The 14,538-nt window shown below is 41.4% G+C and overlaps 1 protein-coding gene across 1 annotated transcript in view; it reads left to right on the forward strand.

Annotated features, from left to right (window-relative positions):
* The window catches only part of DNAJC3 (DnaJ heat shock protein family (Hsp40) member C3), a 59,415-nt gene that overhangs the window by 15,135 nt on the left and 29,742 nt on the right, over positions 1-14,538 (forward strand). The window contains exons 2-3 of the mRNA XM_015098005.4: positions 4,110-4,220; positions 13,322-13,446. Of these exons, the coding sequence (XP_014953491.2) occupies positions 4,110-4,220; positions 13,322-13,446 (236 nt within the window). The remainder of the gene's footprint in view (positions 1-4,109; positions 4,221-13,321; positions 13,447-14,538) is intronic.

Here is a 14,538-nt window from a genome sequence, read left to right on the forward strand (position 1 = left end):
GGGCTTAGGATCCTGCAAGGCCTCAGGTCACTACATGTTTGTCAACAGATCAAAACCTAATCTTGTTTTGTGTGACTTTCTGTTTAAAAATACCTTAATATAATTGGCTAACATTGAATTCATGGCCAGCAGCGTTATCATTCATGTCTGAATGAAGCTTATTTGGCAAACGTGTTTTCTTTTCTTGAAAGTGTTTTGCTTGCGCTGTACAGCTTGCAGGACCTTACTTCCCCTGCCAGGGAGGGATTGAACCCACATCCCTGACAGTGGAAGCTCAGAGTCTTAACCACTGGACGACTAGGGAATTCCCCAAACTTATTTTTTTGAAAGGCCCAGTACGGTCTCTTGCGTTTAGGAACATTAGGAAGTACTGTGCTTGGGGGCCAGTTTTAAACAGTGAAATCAATGAAAAAGAAGGAAAAAAATCATAGAGAACACTTGTTTATAACATGAGAGGTGACACAGGATGGAGAATCCCCTTGTTTGACTTCAGCTCAGAACATGCTCTTCACCTGTCCCAAGTGTGTCCCCATTCTGCACATTCACATGTCCTCAAATGACCGCCAGGGGGCCTTGAATATTAGTTTGGAGATTACAAATGAGTTTTAGGGGGTTACAAATTAATTTTAGTGAGTGGGCAAATTCTGAGACACAATCTGAATTGTGAGGCTTGACTGTATATATACAAATAAACAGATGCATATAAACAAGCAGAGAGAACATGTACAAAGCCACCGCAGGCTTGAGTCTGTAATTAGTCATGAGGTCATAGTTGATATATATGGCATCCTTTGTTAACTTCCTGTCCCATACTTCTCGTGCCTTCTGCTGGAACCTCCGCTCCTCTGGCTTCTTCACCTGATGGTGTAGCTGAAACCCTCATTTCTGAAGGGTCTGAGTGCTCAATTGCCCTGTTTTTTGGTTGCTGTAGTTTTAAATTAATCTTTAGTCTTGGGCACAGAAGGACTGAGGCCCCAGAGAGTCCCCTAGGGTCCAGGGGTACCCCTCTTTGCCACCGTAGCAGCAGAGCCCATTTCTCCTTGATCAGAAACTCCCTGCAGCTGGGCAGCTCGCTGCTGCTTTATCTCAGCTTCATGCTGCGAGAGTTTGTATCTTGGAACCAAAACATTCAGCAGCCATCTTAGTGAATTCTAATTGTATAATCCCTTTTGGGGATAGAATTTAAAATAAATATTATTTGCTGTTTAAATAAAATTTAAAAATATTGACCAATTCTGGTTGAAATAGGTTAATAAATGCATAATGTTCAATGCATATTAGCCAATATAAGGATTTTCCGTGTAACTGAGACTTTTAACTGTAAGTACTGAGAAAAATTTAAGATAATTTTGACAGAAGACTTTTCTCAATATATTATAGTTGTCTTTAAGTTTGGTGGGCTATGTGGTTTTTGTCAAAACTACTCAACTTTGCATTATAGCACGAAAGCAGCATTAAGCCAGGTACAGTGAAGGGGCGTGACTGTGTTCCAGTAGAATTTTATTTACAGAAGCAGTTTGCTGACCTCTATTCTAGAAGGTGGGCGCACATCAGTTAATGAAACCAGATACAGTATTATATTCTACTCTTCTTAATATAAACCTTTATAATCCATTCCCATGCATGTTCCATGAGTTTCTGCTAGTTTATCAGCAAAGTCTTGCAATTCTTTTGGTGTATAAACTACTTTTTCTTTTTCTTTTTTTTACAGTTTTTTATTGGAGTATCTTTGCTTTACAATGTTGTTAGTTTCTGCTCTACATCAGAGTGACTCAGTTATACATATATCCCATCTTTTTAGATTCCCTTCCCACGTAGGTAACAACAGAGCATTAAGTAGTAAATTGTTTTCTTCAGGTCACAGTACATATACCTGCCTGGTGACATCCGGAGTGGTTAGTGTCTGAGTGAGCATCCCCTTTCCTGGCTTCTGCCCTGAGTGGTTGTCCTTGGAATTTTAAGTGGTGGAAGGCTGGGTGCACTGACGGTGGATGGCAAGCTGCTTCTGTGGGTAAGGCAGAATCAGAAGGACTTGGAGGTTAAATTGGTCCATTTCATGTAGGTTACAACCAGATGTCTCCATTTTAAGTTTGAGGGTCCCATTCTTTACTAATATGTTCTAGATACCTTAGGAGAGACTTGGAGAGACTCTGAATTCAACTATTGTTTTAATCTAGCGATCCTGAAAATTAAATTTTGTGTTTGATTTCCAGCTAAATCATCTCTATGGCTACAAAAAATGAAGAGTTTGTTTTAGGGGCTACCATGGACTCTCTCAGCTAGGAGTTAGCCCTGAGCTTTTCTTCCCTCTTTAAGTACTCTGGTGTGCTCCAAGGAGTCACCCCACAGTCCGTATTTTCATCAGTACTGCCATTATGGTCAAGTGCAGCAGCCACGTGGGTTTCCCAGCCATGTGCCTGTTTGTGGCATGTCAACTGCAAATGATATCTTCATTAATTAATTCTATACCTGCTATAAATTACTGACTCATTTCTCGTTGACACAGAATTCAGCAACAGCGCTCAAGCTCAAGGGCATGACCAAACCAATCCTTAAATCCCATTTTTGTGGCTCTGTGTCTTAGAATCACTCCCGATACCAATTGTGTATGAAAGTCTGGTTCTCTTCAGGAGACAGAAACCTCGTGGTTATTTTAAAAGAGGAAGTTTAATGTGAAGAACTGTTATGAAGGAGGGCGACTGCAGTGGTGTCAAAGGAACCGAGGATAGTCCAGGACCGAGAGGCAGTCCCCAGGGAAGGGCCAGCCTGGAGGGGTCCCTTCCCCAAGGCTGGGGTGCAGACCTCATTGGAGACAGTGCAGTTGCAGCCCATTTGTTGATAGAAAAGTTTGCTAAGTTGCCGGGGCTAGAGCTAGTCCACAGCAGCTGGGGAAGCAAGAAGCCACCTTCTCAGGTGTGTGGTGTCCTCGTGGGCAGTTGTGCGTGACCGAGGCTCCAGGTGGCCGAGGGACTGGACCCTGAATGCATGGCTAGGACAGGGCCCCTCTGGAGGTGGGCCCCCTGCACACCACGCGGCAGGGGCCAGAAGAAAGGAACGGCAGCCACAGGAACCAGGAGGGGAGCTTCCTTCAGCGCCCTTTACTGTCAAAGCCCAACATGTGCTCAGTGTAAAGAGAAATGCTTACCTACCCCAGTCCATTATTACAGTCCGTACTGGAGGATGGATGCGGAGCTGAGAGGCGGCACGTCGGTTGATTATCGGCCTGTCGGTCAGATGATGCTGTCTACTCCCAGCTCCCCAGTAGGTCCCCATTTTGCTCAGAGTGAAACCAAAGCTGAACATAGTCAGGCGCCTCTACTACTCTGACCCCATCTCATTTGTCATCTCCCTCGTTGGCTCTGTGGTGGTCATCCAGCCCTCCCTGCTGTTTCTGGAACCTAACCTTGTAGGCACCTGACCCCAGGCCTTCGCACTAGGTGGTCGTCCTTCTTGGCAAACTTCTCCTAGCTAGATACCTGCATGGTGAGTCCTCACTTTCTTCAGGCAGGTCTTTGCTCAGGGAGGCCCTTGACCACCTTGTTTAACACTGAAAGCCCCACTGCTCCTGACCCTCCACCCAGCTCTCCTTTTCACCTCCCGTACTTATGTCTGATTCCTGCTGCTGTAATGTCAGGTGCCACGAGTGACTGAGGTTTTTGTTTGTTTAGCTAACTTACCCCAAATATGTAGAACAGTGCCTGGTGCCCTGTAGTTGCTCAATAAGTTCTTGATTATTATAGTGGATTCTAATATTCATTAAAGTGAGATTCTAGTTAAACAAAGCAGTTCTAATTTTGTTGTTGCCCAAAAAAGTTTAAGTATTTTTGCTACTTACTGTGTTACCCAATTTTCCTTGTATTTTGTAGAGTAGGTATGTTCTTTGGACTGATGAGGTTAATACAGGTATATTTTCGGGTGGCTTATACACTGTAAAATGAAGCCCTGTACTTGATTGTTGCTTTCTTTAGCTCACTTTTCAGCTCCTGTGACTTTTTTCATCTGAGTAGATAACTGAAGCAGACAACTATATTTTTAACTTTGTATTCGTGAGAGTTCACTTGTGGTTCATGGAAAGTTAATTTGTTATTTTTTTGTTTGTTTGTTTTTAGGTGCTGAATGTGGAGTAAATGCAGATGTTGAGAAACATCTCGAATTGGGCAAGAAGCTCCTCGCAGCTGGACAGCTCGCGGACGCTTTATCTCAGTTTCATGCTGCAGTAGGTTTGTATCTTGGAGTCAAGACACGCGGTGGCCGTCTTGTGAATTCTGATTTGTAGCTCTTTTTGGGGATAACATTTAAAATAAATAGTATTTATGGTTTAAGTAAAGTATTTTAAAATGTTTACAGGATTCTGGGTGAAATAGATTAATAAAGTAAATACACAACACTTGAGAGTCCCTTGGACTGCAAGGAGATGCAACCAGTCCATTCTGAAGGAGATCAGCCCTGGGATTTCTTTGGAGGGAATGATGCTAAAGCTGAAACTCCATTACTTTGGCTACCTCATGTGAAGAGTTGACTCATTGGAAAAGACCCTGATGCTGGGAGGGATTGGGGGCAGGAGGAGAAGGGGACGACAGAGGATGAGATGGCTGGATGGCATCACTGACCCGATGGATGTGAGTTTGAGTGAACTCTGAGAGTTGGTGATGGACAGGGAGGCCTGGCATGCTGCAATTCATGGGGTCACAAAGAGTTAGACATGACTGAGCGAGTGAACTGAACTGACTGAACATGAGAAAATTTTCGATGTAATCGAGACTTAATAGTCATCCCTAGATAGCCTCAGGGGATTGCTTCCAGGACCCCCTTGGATGCCAAGATCTGTGGATACTCAAGTCCCTCATATAAAATGATATAGTATTTGGATGTAATCTACACACATCCTCCTGTATACTTGAATCATCCCTAGGTTACTTATAATACATAATATAGTGCAAATGCTATGTAAATGTAATGCAGATGCTCTGTGAATAGCTGTGAATAGCTCTGAGAAAATTTTTTCCCAGATATTTATATCTGTGGTTGCAGAACCTGCAGGTACAGAGGTACTGTATATATTTTTCTGCCTTCTGAAACAGATTTCACTGAATAACAGTTTAATTTTCTTGATGATTTGAGAGCAGTGATGTAATAGTTACTTGGAGGTCTTTGGGGGAATCCTGCAGTTCATTGCCTGTTCATTGTTGGTTAGACTCCCTCTGCCCCTTAATCTGTTACTTTTTATTGCTTGCTTGTGTCTGCCTGGAGCATCAACTGTCTTTGTAGACAGTTTAATCTTACAGGACTGTGAGAGATGAGATGACCAGAATACATGTTAATAGGGTGTGAATGAGGTCTTAAAGGTTTTCTTACGAGTCACTGTATCAGCTTTTTGACATTGATACTCTTCATTCCTTTTTAATTTACTTACGTGGTCTCACCTTTATGTGGGATGGTTAAGAGTGACAAGTCAACCTGCAGAGTAAGGAGTGATGTAATTTTAGTCAGATACAGTTCTGCTCACTGAAAGAATTACTCTATTGTAATTTACTGTATAAGCAAGAAGTAGTTAGGTTTTGGCTTGGTGATGATGTTTTTCTTCATGCTTTTTAGATTTTTATTACTGATGTTACTAACTGTCTGGAATAATAGGAAACCCAGATTTTAATCATAGCTTTGCCACTTGATAATTCTGTGACATTGGTGAAGTTATGTAAGAAAATGCAGGCTTAAATTAGAAGTGACCTGCATGTTCCCAGCAGTTTTTACCCTGCCGCTCAAAAAGGGCATTCTGTGAAGATTAGATGAGAGAACTGTGTATAAAGATTTCTTTGAAAATAGGGGACGATCACATGTGTAAGGTATATAGAAATATTGTGTCTTTGAAAATTAAGACTTCTCTAAAGACAGAGTTAGTATGTGAATAGGGTTTTCTTAATTATGTGCACTTTTGATGATGAGCTGGCCTTGGGAAGTCACAGGTGGTTGGCATGGCCGTTCTCACTGGTTCCTTTTCGCTGACGGCCTGTGCTGTGTGGCCGGGTCTCCCAAGCCCGCACTTCCCCGCTGATCTGAGTTGTCTCCAGTGCTGCAGTGTGGCAGCTACTGCCTTAGCTAATGCAAGTCTTAAAAAAATATTCTTTCTTGCTACTGTGAGAATAGTTGCAGAAACATATACATCTACTCATTTTGTACTTTATTATTTGCTTTCGTTAATCTCACAAAAAAAATTGGAACATTAAGGGCCATGGCATATTGTTAATGGCGTTTAAAATGACTGCCTATTTTTCTTTAGCTTCACTACCCTACAAGGATTCCACACATGGCTCTTCCCCAAAAATACCCAATAAAATACTTATTGTCTACACTGAAAGACATAAATTAGTAATGCTAAAACATGGTAATTTATTTGTGAAATTCAGAAAGGGAGAAAGTGAGACACTGCTAATGCATTCAGAATTTGAATAGAAATGTCCTCTTCATGGTAATGTGGCAAGTAGCAGTGATTCTCAAATGGTACACTTCCCATAATTTGAGGAAGACCTGTATGTTTTGAGACAATCATCATTTTAGTTTATATAAAACACTGATGTTTTATAATTAACCATAGAAAATAGACTTTAAATTATAGTTGATGGGAATATATAGTAGATAGGGATGGGGTGATGTGGTATCATGGCCTGTTGAATCTTTTTAAGAGGTGTTTGTTTATGAGAAAAGAGCTGTAGGTCTTCTATTTCAGGTATCTTATTTACCAAACATCAGATTTAGTGTGGCCATGTTCACTGCTTCAGATAACCGGGGGTTAGTGAGAGTCTCTTGCAAACAGTGAGTTAGTCTGGGTCTCCTGACTTTTAGACCAGCAAGTTGTGCAGTTACTGTAGTTACTGTTGTAGATCAAAAGATTGAAGAGCTGTGCCACTGTAAAAGGTACAATTTTTATTGTGTGTGTGGTAAAATACCACCCATAATTTTAGTTCAGTTTAGTTACTCAGTCGTGTCTGACTCTTTGTGACCCCATGGACTGCAGCATGCCAGGCTTCCGTGTCCATCACCAGCTTCTTACTCGGAATCATGTCTGTTGAGTCAGTGATGCCATCCAACCAACTCATCCTCTGTTGTCCTCTTGTCCTCCCACCTCCAATCTTTCCCAGCCTCAGGGTCTTTTCAAATGAGTCAGTTCTTTGCATCAGGTGGCCAAAGTAGTGGAGATTCAGCATCAGTCCTTCCAATGAACACTCAGGACTGATCTTTAGGATGGACTGGTTGAATCTCCTTGCAGTCCAAGGGACTCTCAAGAGTCTTCTCCATCACCACGGTTCAAAAGCATCAATTCTTCCGCACTCAGCTTTCTTTGTAGTCCAACTCTCACATCCATACACGACTACTGGAAAAACCATAGCCTTGCAAAGTAATGTCTTTGCTTTTTAAAATGCTGTCTAGGTTGGCCATAGCTTTTCTTCCAAGGAGCAAACATCTTTTGATTTCATGGCTGCAGTGATTTTGGAGAAAATAAAGTCTGTCATTGTTTCCATTGTTTCCCATCAATTTTCTATGAAGTGATGGGACCAGATGCCATGGTCTTAGTTTTGAATGTTGAGTTTTAAGCCAACATTTTCACTCTTCTCTTTCACTTTGGTCAAGAGGCTCTTTAGTTCATCTTCACTTTCTGCCATAAGGGTGGTGTCATCTGCATATCTGTGGTTATTGATATTTCTCCCAGCAATCTTGATTCCAGCTTGTGCTTTATTCATCCCAGTGTTTCTCATTGTGTACTCTGCATACAAGTTAAATAAGCAGGGTGACAATATACAGCCTTAACATACTCCTTTCCCGATTTGGAACCAGTCTGTTGTTCCATGTCTGGTTGTAACTGTTGCTTCTTGACCTGCATACGGGTTTCTCAGGAGGCAGGTCAAGTGGTCTGTATTCCCATCTCTTTCAGAATTTTCCACAGTTCGTTGTGATCCACACAGTCAAAGGCTTTGGCATAGTCAATAAAGCAGAAGTAGATGTTTTTATTGAACTGTCTTGCTTTTTCGATGATCCAACAGATGTTGGCAATTTGATCTTTGGTCCCTCTGCCTTGAACATCTTGAACATCTGAAAGTTCAGCTTGAACATCTGAAAGTTCATGGTTCATGTACTGTTGAAGCCTGGCTTGGAGAATTTCGAGCATTACTTTGTTAGCATGTGGGAGGAGTGCAATTGTGCAGTAGTTTGAGCATTCTTTGGCATTGCCTTTCTTTGGGGTTGGCATGAAAACTGACCTTTTCCAGTCCTGTGGCCACTGCTGAGTTTTCCAAATTTGCTGACATACTGAGTGCAGCACTTTCACAGCTACATCTTTTAGGATTTGAAATAGCTCAACTGGAATTCTATCACCTCCACTAGCTTTGTTTGTGGAGAAGGCAATGGCACCCGACTCCAGTACTCTTGCCTGGAAAATCCCATGGAAGGAGCAGCCTGGTGGGCTGCAGTCCGTGGGGTCGCTAAGAGTCGGACACAACTGAGCGACTTCACTTTGACTTTTCACTTTCATTCATTGGAGAAGGAAATGGCAACCCACTCCAGTGTTCTTGCCTGGAGAATCTCAGGGATGGCAGAGCCTGGTGGGCTGTTGTCTCTGGGGTCGCACAGAGTCGGACACGACTGAAGCGACTTCGCAGCAGTAGCAGCAGGTTTGTTTGTAGTGATGCTTCCTAAGGCCCACTTGATTTCGCATTCCAGGATGTCTGGCTCTAGGTGAGTGATCACACCATCATGGTTATCTGAGTCACGAAGATCTTTTTTGTTCAGTTCTTCTTTGTATTCTTGCCACCTCTTCTTAATATCTTCTGCTTCTGTTAGGTCCCTACCATTTCTGTCCTTTATTGAGCCCATTTTTGCATGAAATGTTGCCTTGGTATCTCTAATTTTCTTGAAGAGATCTCAAGATCTCTGGTCTTTCCCATTCTATTGTTTTCCTCTATTTCTTTGCACTGATCACTGAAGAAGGCTTTCTTATCTCTCCTTGCTATTCTTTGGAACTCTGCATTCAGATGAGTGTATCTTTCCTTTTCTCCTTTGCCTTGTGCTTCTCTTCATTTCACAGCTATTTGTAAGCCCTCCTCAGACAACCATTTTGCCTTTTTGCATTTCTTTTTCTTGGGCATGGTCTTGAGCACTGCCTCCTGTGTAGTGTCAGAAACCTCTCTCCATAGTTCTAAAATACCACCCATAATTTAGTTCATTGCTTTAAACTGACTTTATAAAAAAATTCATTAAATGTTTATGCTTCCAGACTTCTAAATTTCATAATGTACTTTATCTTTCCAACTTTTCCTGTGATTAGAAATTGCTGTTAGAGTTTGTAATATAATCTGGGTAGTGGCATCGGGTGTGTCAATGCATCATTTTTTGTTATGTTATAGCTGACAGTATTTATGGTTGTGGCATCCTTTTCTCATTTTCATTTTTAAAAAATTATGTGGTTTACATTTTGAAAATTACTTATGCATGGTGTATTTTATAAATGCATTTTTACAGAGAAAAATGTTTATGTATTAAAACTCAGTAGCAGCACAGCTAACTGTAGTACCGCTCTGTTGGTGATGTGGTTTTTGCATCTGGCATATAGATATTTTTTGGCAGGAGTTTTAAGATTTGGAACTGTTTGGGTTGGAAACTGTTATTTAAGAAGAGTGTTGCTGTCGCTTTTTAAATAGTCTTCTGAAATAGTTGCATCTATTTCACTTAAAAAAAAATTTATTGATTGATTTGGCTGCATCAGGTCTCAGCTGGGGATACATGGGGTCTTCGCTGGGCCCGCAGGCTTAGTTGCTGTGGCATATGGGATCTTAGTTCCCCGGTGAGGGTCAGACCCGCATCCTGTGCATTGAGAGCCCGATTCTTAACCACTGGACCACCAGGGAAGTTTCGCCTCTGTTTCAGTCTTATGGAGTAGTCAGACACAGGTTTTGTTTCGAGATTTTATCCTTAAAGCGCAGTGCAGGTCCCTGCAGTGAGGATGCCCTGCCTCTCATCTCTGCAGCATGGTCTTAACGTGGACAGTGACACTAGGGGCTGAAACACTTCTTTGGTAGACCTTGCAGAATGTCTTAGGTATCTCTGGCATGAATGAATGTCCAGAGTGGTGGACTAAATGGTAGACATGAATGAAATGATAGATTTCTTCAACTGCTTGGTAAGAAAACCAGTATCGCACTTAACATAATTTTGCTAAATCCATGGGTGCATTCATTTGGTACTTAAACATATTGTGGTGCTCTCTCATTGAATTTAAACTTGTGGAAAGGGGGTGAACATTCCTTTTGACATTTACTCAAAAGGGAGCAAAGAGTATTTCAGTGACTTGCCGAAGGTCACAATCCAGTGCAGAAGATAGTAAACTTCTTAAGGATAGGCACTATTTTACTGTTGTTATTATTACTATTTTAGTCTCCGGTGGGGCTGAGTAAAAGTTTGAATGAATGAAGGGACAGAGTTGGGTTAGCTGAGGGCCAGAATGAAAAGTTTTTTTTAATTAATTTAAATTGGAGGCTAATTACTTTACAATATTGTGGTGGTTTTTGCCATACAGTGACATGAATCAACCATGGGTGTACATGTGTCCCCCATCCCGAACCCCCTGGCACCTCCCTCTGCACCCCATCCCTCTGGGTCGTCCCAGTGCACCGGCTTGGAGTGCCCTGTTTCATGTGTTGAACTTGGACTACTGATCTGTTTCACGTATGGTAATATACACATTTCACTGCTAAGGAATGAAAAGGTTTTCGTACCTCCGCAGAGGTGGTGTTCTTTCTGTCTCCTGCTGCCTCCGTTTACAGCGTCATTTGTAATTGGCTTTCTGATGTTTTTCTCCAGATGATAGTTATTTTTCTTTATCAGGGCTAATTTTCTCATATTTGAATTGTTTGACAGTTTTAGGATTAGACTTTCATTTCTCATATTCAAATTTTGAATAAACTAGTAAAACACTGACATGTTTTTGAATGAAGTCTAATACTTCCATATGTAGGCTTGCATATTATTTAAATAATGAGCTGTGTTGTCTCTGGATGGATAATAGGGCAAGTTACTATTTTCAATGTTATTAAATCTTATAATGTAAGAAACTAAGCATGTTGCTTAAACCAGTTCTTGTTGAGCTGCTCCTTCATGTATAGTGATACAGAAATGGGCACGGGTTCTGGGAACTGATAGTATTTTAAGATGAAGAACCAGGAAAGGCTGTTTTGATTTGTTTGAGTGTCCCTGTATCACTGAGCACATTGAACCTTGATTCATATGTTGGGCCATTGATATTTGATTCCTTGTTTTTAATAGGTTCAGTGTTATAAATTGTGCTTCCAATCCCATTTCATTTCTTAAAATACCTAAAAACTGAATAGTAAAATAAGGGAAAGTAAATGCCCCCCCTCAAATTTTATATAGACTTTTTATATGGGAATATCAAATACATAATAAAAAACTTTCTCACCCATAATCTTCTCTGAAGGTTTTTCTGCATAAAAACATTTGACCATGTTTTTCCCTGGCTGCCTCATTGTTTCACTTTTTTATTGTAGTGAAATATACAAATCAGAATTCCCCGTTGTAACCATTTTGAAGCCTGTGGTTCAGTGGCGTGAAGCGCATTGGCATCGTGGTGCAGCCACCACCACCAGCCGTCTCCAGAACTTGTTCATCATGTCAGAGTGAAGCGGTGCCCATCATGCAGCTGTTTCCCATTTCTGATCCCCTTCTCTTCTCAGACCTGGCCAGCCAGCACTCTAATGTCCGTCTTTAAAACTGTGACTACTCTCGGTACCTCATAGAAGTGGAAACGTACACTGTTTGTCTTTTGTGTCTGGTTTATTCCACTTAGGATAGTGTCTTCAGGCCTCATTCACATTGTAGCATTTGTCAGAATTCGATTCCTTTTTGAAGGCCGATTCATACTCCGTTGTCTGTATATGCCACCTTTCATTTGTCCACTCACCCGCCTGTGGGCATTTAGCTTGTTTCCTCTGTTGGGCTCCTGTGAATAATGCTGCTCTGGATATGGGTATACAGTTACCAGCTTTCCATTCTTTTTCTTCAGGGTTATACCTTAATAGTTTGTACCGCTTGGTCCCCTCCCTCTGTATTGCCCCTCCCATCTTCCCTCTTCCCGCTGGTAACCGTTAGCTTGTTCTTTGTATCAGTGAGTCTAGTTATAACGAGTTCGTTGTATTTTTAAAGGTTCCGTATATAAGTGATATTATACAGTATTTGTCTTTCTCTCTCTGACTCACTTTGCTCAGCCTGATGGCCTCCCAGTCCATCCATGTTGCTGCAGATGGCAAGATTTCGTTGTTTTTCACACCACATCTTCTGTACCCATCATCTGTTGACGGGCACTTAGATTGCGTCCACGTCTTGGCAGTCAGCTTTCCTTTCTTTTGAATAGGTACACCTGGAAACGGCGTTGTTGCTTCACGTGGTAATTTTGTGTGTGGTTTTTGAGGACCGTCTGTGCTCTTGTCCACAGCGGCTGCGCCGTTTCACATTCCTCTTACAGGGCACAAGGGCTCCCATCTCCACATCCTCGCTCATACCTTCCGCCTTTCTTTCTTTGCTCCCTTTTTCCCTCCCCCCATCCCTCCCTTCTTCTCTTTCTTTCTCCTCCCTTTCCTTCCCTTTCCCTTCCTTTCCTTTTTCCTTGCTGGCTGCTTGCCTTCTTTCAGATGTTACTGACTCTCACCTTGCTCTCTGGGCTCACTCTCCTGTCCATTCTCCTTCATCCTATGGTCCGTACCCTTATTTCTTCACTGCCATTTTAGTTGGAGTTTGGGAAAGAGCAAGGATTGCACATTCAGTGTATCATTGTAACTGGGAGTCTATAATATTCTAAAATCCTGTGAATAAGTGTAGAGTCCATATTCTCAATCAGTATTTCACTTAAGAAAATTTCAACAAGCATAATTGCGTACTTATAAAAGTTGAGTTGAATATAGTTAATATTCTAGATCAGAAGTTGGGAAACGTTTCCCCTAAGGGGCCAGATAATAAATATTTCAGGCTTTGCAGCTATATAGTGTCTATATTTTTCTATTGTTTGGACAGCTCTTTGAAAGTGTGAAAAATATTCTTAACTTAGTCTGTGGCTTGTTTTTGGCTCAGAGGCTACAGTTTGCTGAACCCCAGTTCTGGATTTATTTGCAGTGATCTTATTAGGCAAAATGACCCAGTATTGATGAAGAAGTTCTTTTCTTAATGCTTTTCTTAGTAGAAGTGCAAGCTTTAATACTGTTAAGGTGATTTGGTTATTTTGAATAAAGTACTGCAAGTTAATATTTATTATTTTAATTTTCAGATGGTGACCCTGATAACTATATTGCTTACTATCGGAGAGCTACTGTCTTTTTAGCTATGGGCAAATCAAAAGCAGCACTTCCTGATTTAACTAAAGTGATTGAATTGAAGATGGATTTCACTGCAGTAAGTGCACCTAAACTTTCTTAAAAGGAAAACTTAAGGAAACTTGGAAGAGGTAATTTGTTTCTTAAGGTGAAAATGGGCATGCTAGGCATAGCTGGAGGGTGTAGAAAGCCACTGTGATGTAGTGGACTGGGCAGCGAGAGAAATTCAGTCCTCAGGATCACAGGTATGTGTGAAGGAGGCACAGTGGAGTGGGACACTAGGTGATTTTCAGGAGCATTGCGGGCAGATTCTTTACCATCTGAGCTACCAGGAAAGGCCAGGAATACTGCAGTGGGTAGCCCCTATCCCTTCTCCAGGGGATCTTGCCAATCCAGGAATCCAATAGGGATCTCCTGCATTGTAGGCAGATTATTTACCAGCTGAGCCACCAGAGAAGCCCAGAAGTGCGGCAGTGATGTCAGCTCTGTGGTTTAAAAGGTATCTGGGTGGAGGATGAGGTGCAGGCTGAGAAATGAGCTGATTGAGAAACTGTTGAATTAAGAGGCTGTCAGGTGACTGACGGCAGTTTCAATTAAGGCCGTAGTGGGAAGAATAAAGAAGAGAGAGCAACACAATTAAATAGTGGTCTGTGATGAAGATACAGTGTTAATTAGACAGAGTCCTGCCCTGAGCCAACACTCAAGCTTCAGAAGTGGAGGAATTTATGGTCTAATAGGATATCTTGACTGTTGGCAGGTCACTGTAATGGCTTAAAATAATAGCACCCAATTATATTGTCTCAAAATTAATTTGGCAGTTCATTTATTTGTGTGTTTGTGTCCTGCTGTAATCCAGAAAGGATTTGAGATGACTAATTAGATGTGGGTGAATGTTTGGTTTGGAATAATTGTATTATTTTAAGATGGAATTCACAAGTGTCAAATTTTGTTTATTACTTTACCCAGCTAAGCATAACTGTCCACAAAGGTTAAGTAGCTCATTTTCCTAGTATTATAGTATTTATTAGCCAGTTGAAGTGGCTTTAATTTTGCTTTTTATGTGTGTTGGTGCATTTAACAAAGGATTTAGGGAAATTTTTATGTACTGTGAAAGTAATATATGTCTTACTCAAATGTTGGTGTGGTTTCTGTCTTATGGTAGACGTTCATC

Source organism: Ovis aries, chromosome 10 (assembly GCF_016772045.2).
Source record: "Ovis aries strain OAR_USU_Benz2616 breed Rambouillet chromosome 10, ARS-UI_Ramb_v3.0, whole genome shotgun sequence".
In the NCBI taxonomy this organism is placed as follows: Eukaryota; Metazoa; Chordata; class Mammalia; order Artiodactyla; family Bovidae; genus Ovis; species Ovis aries.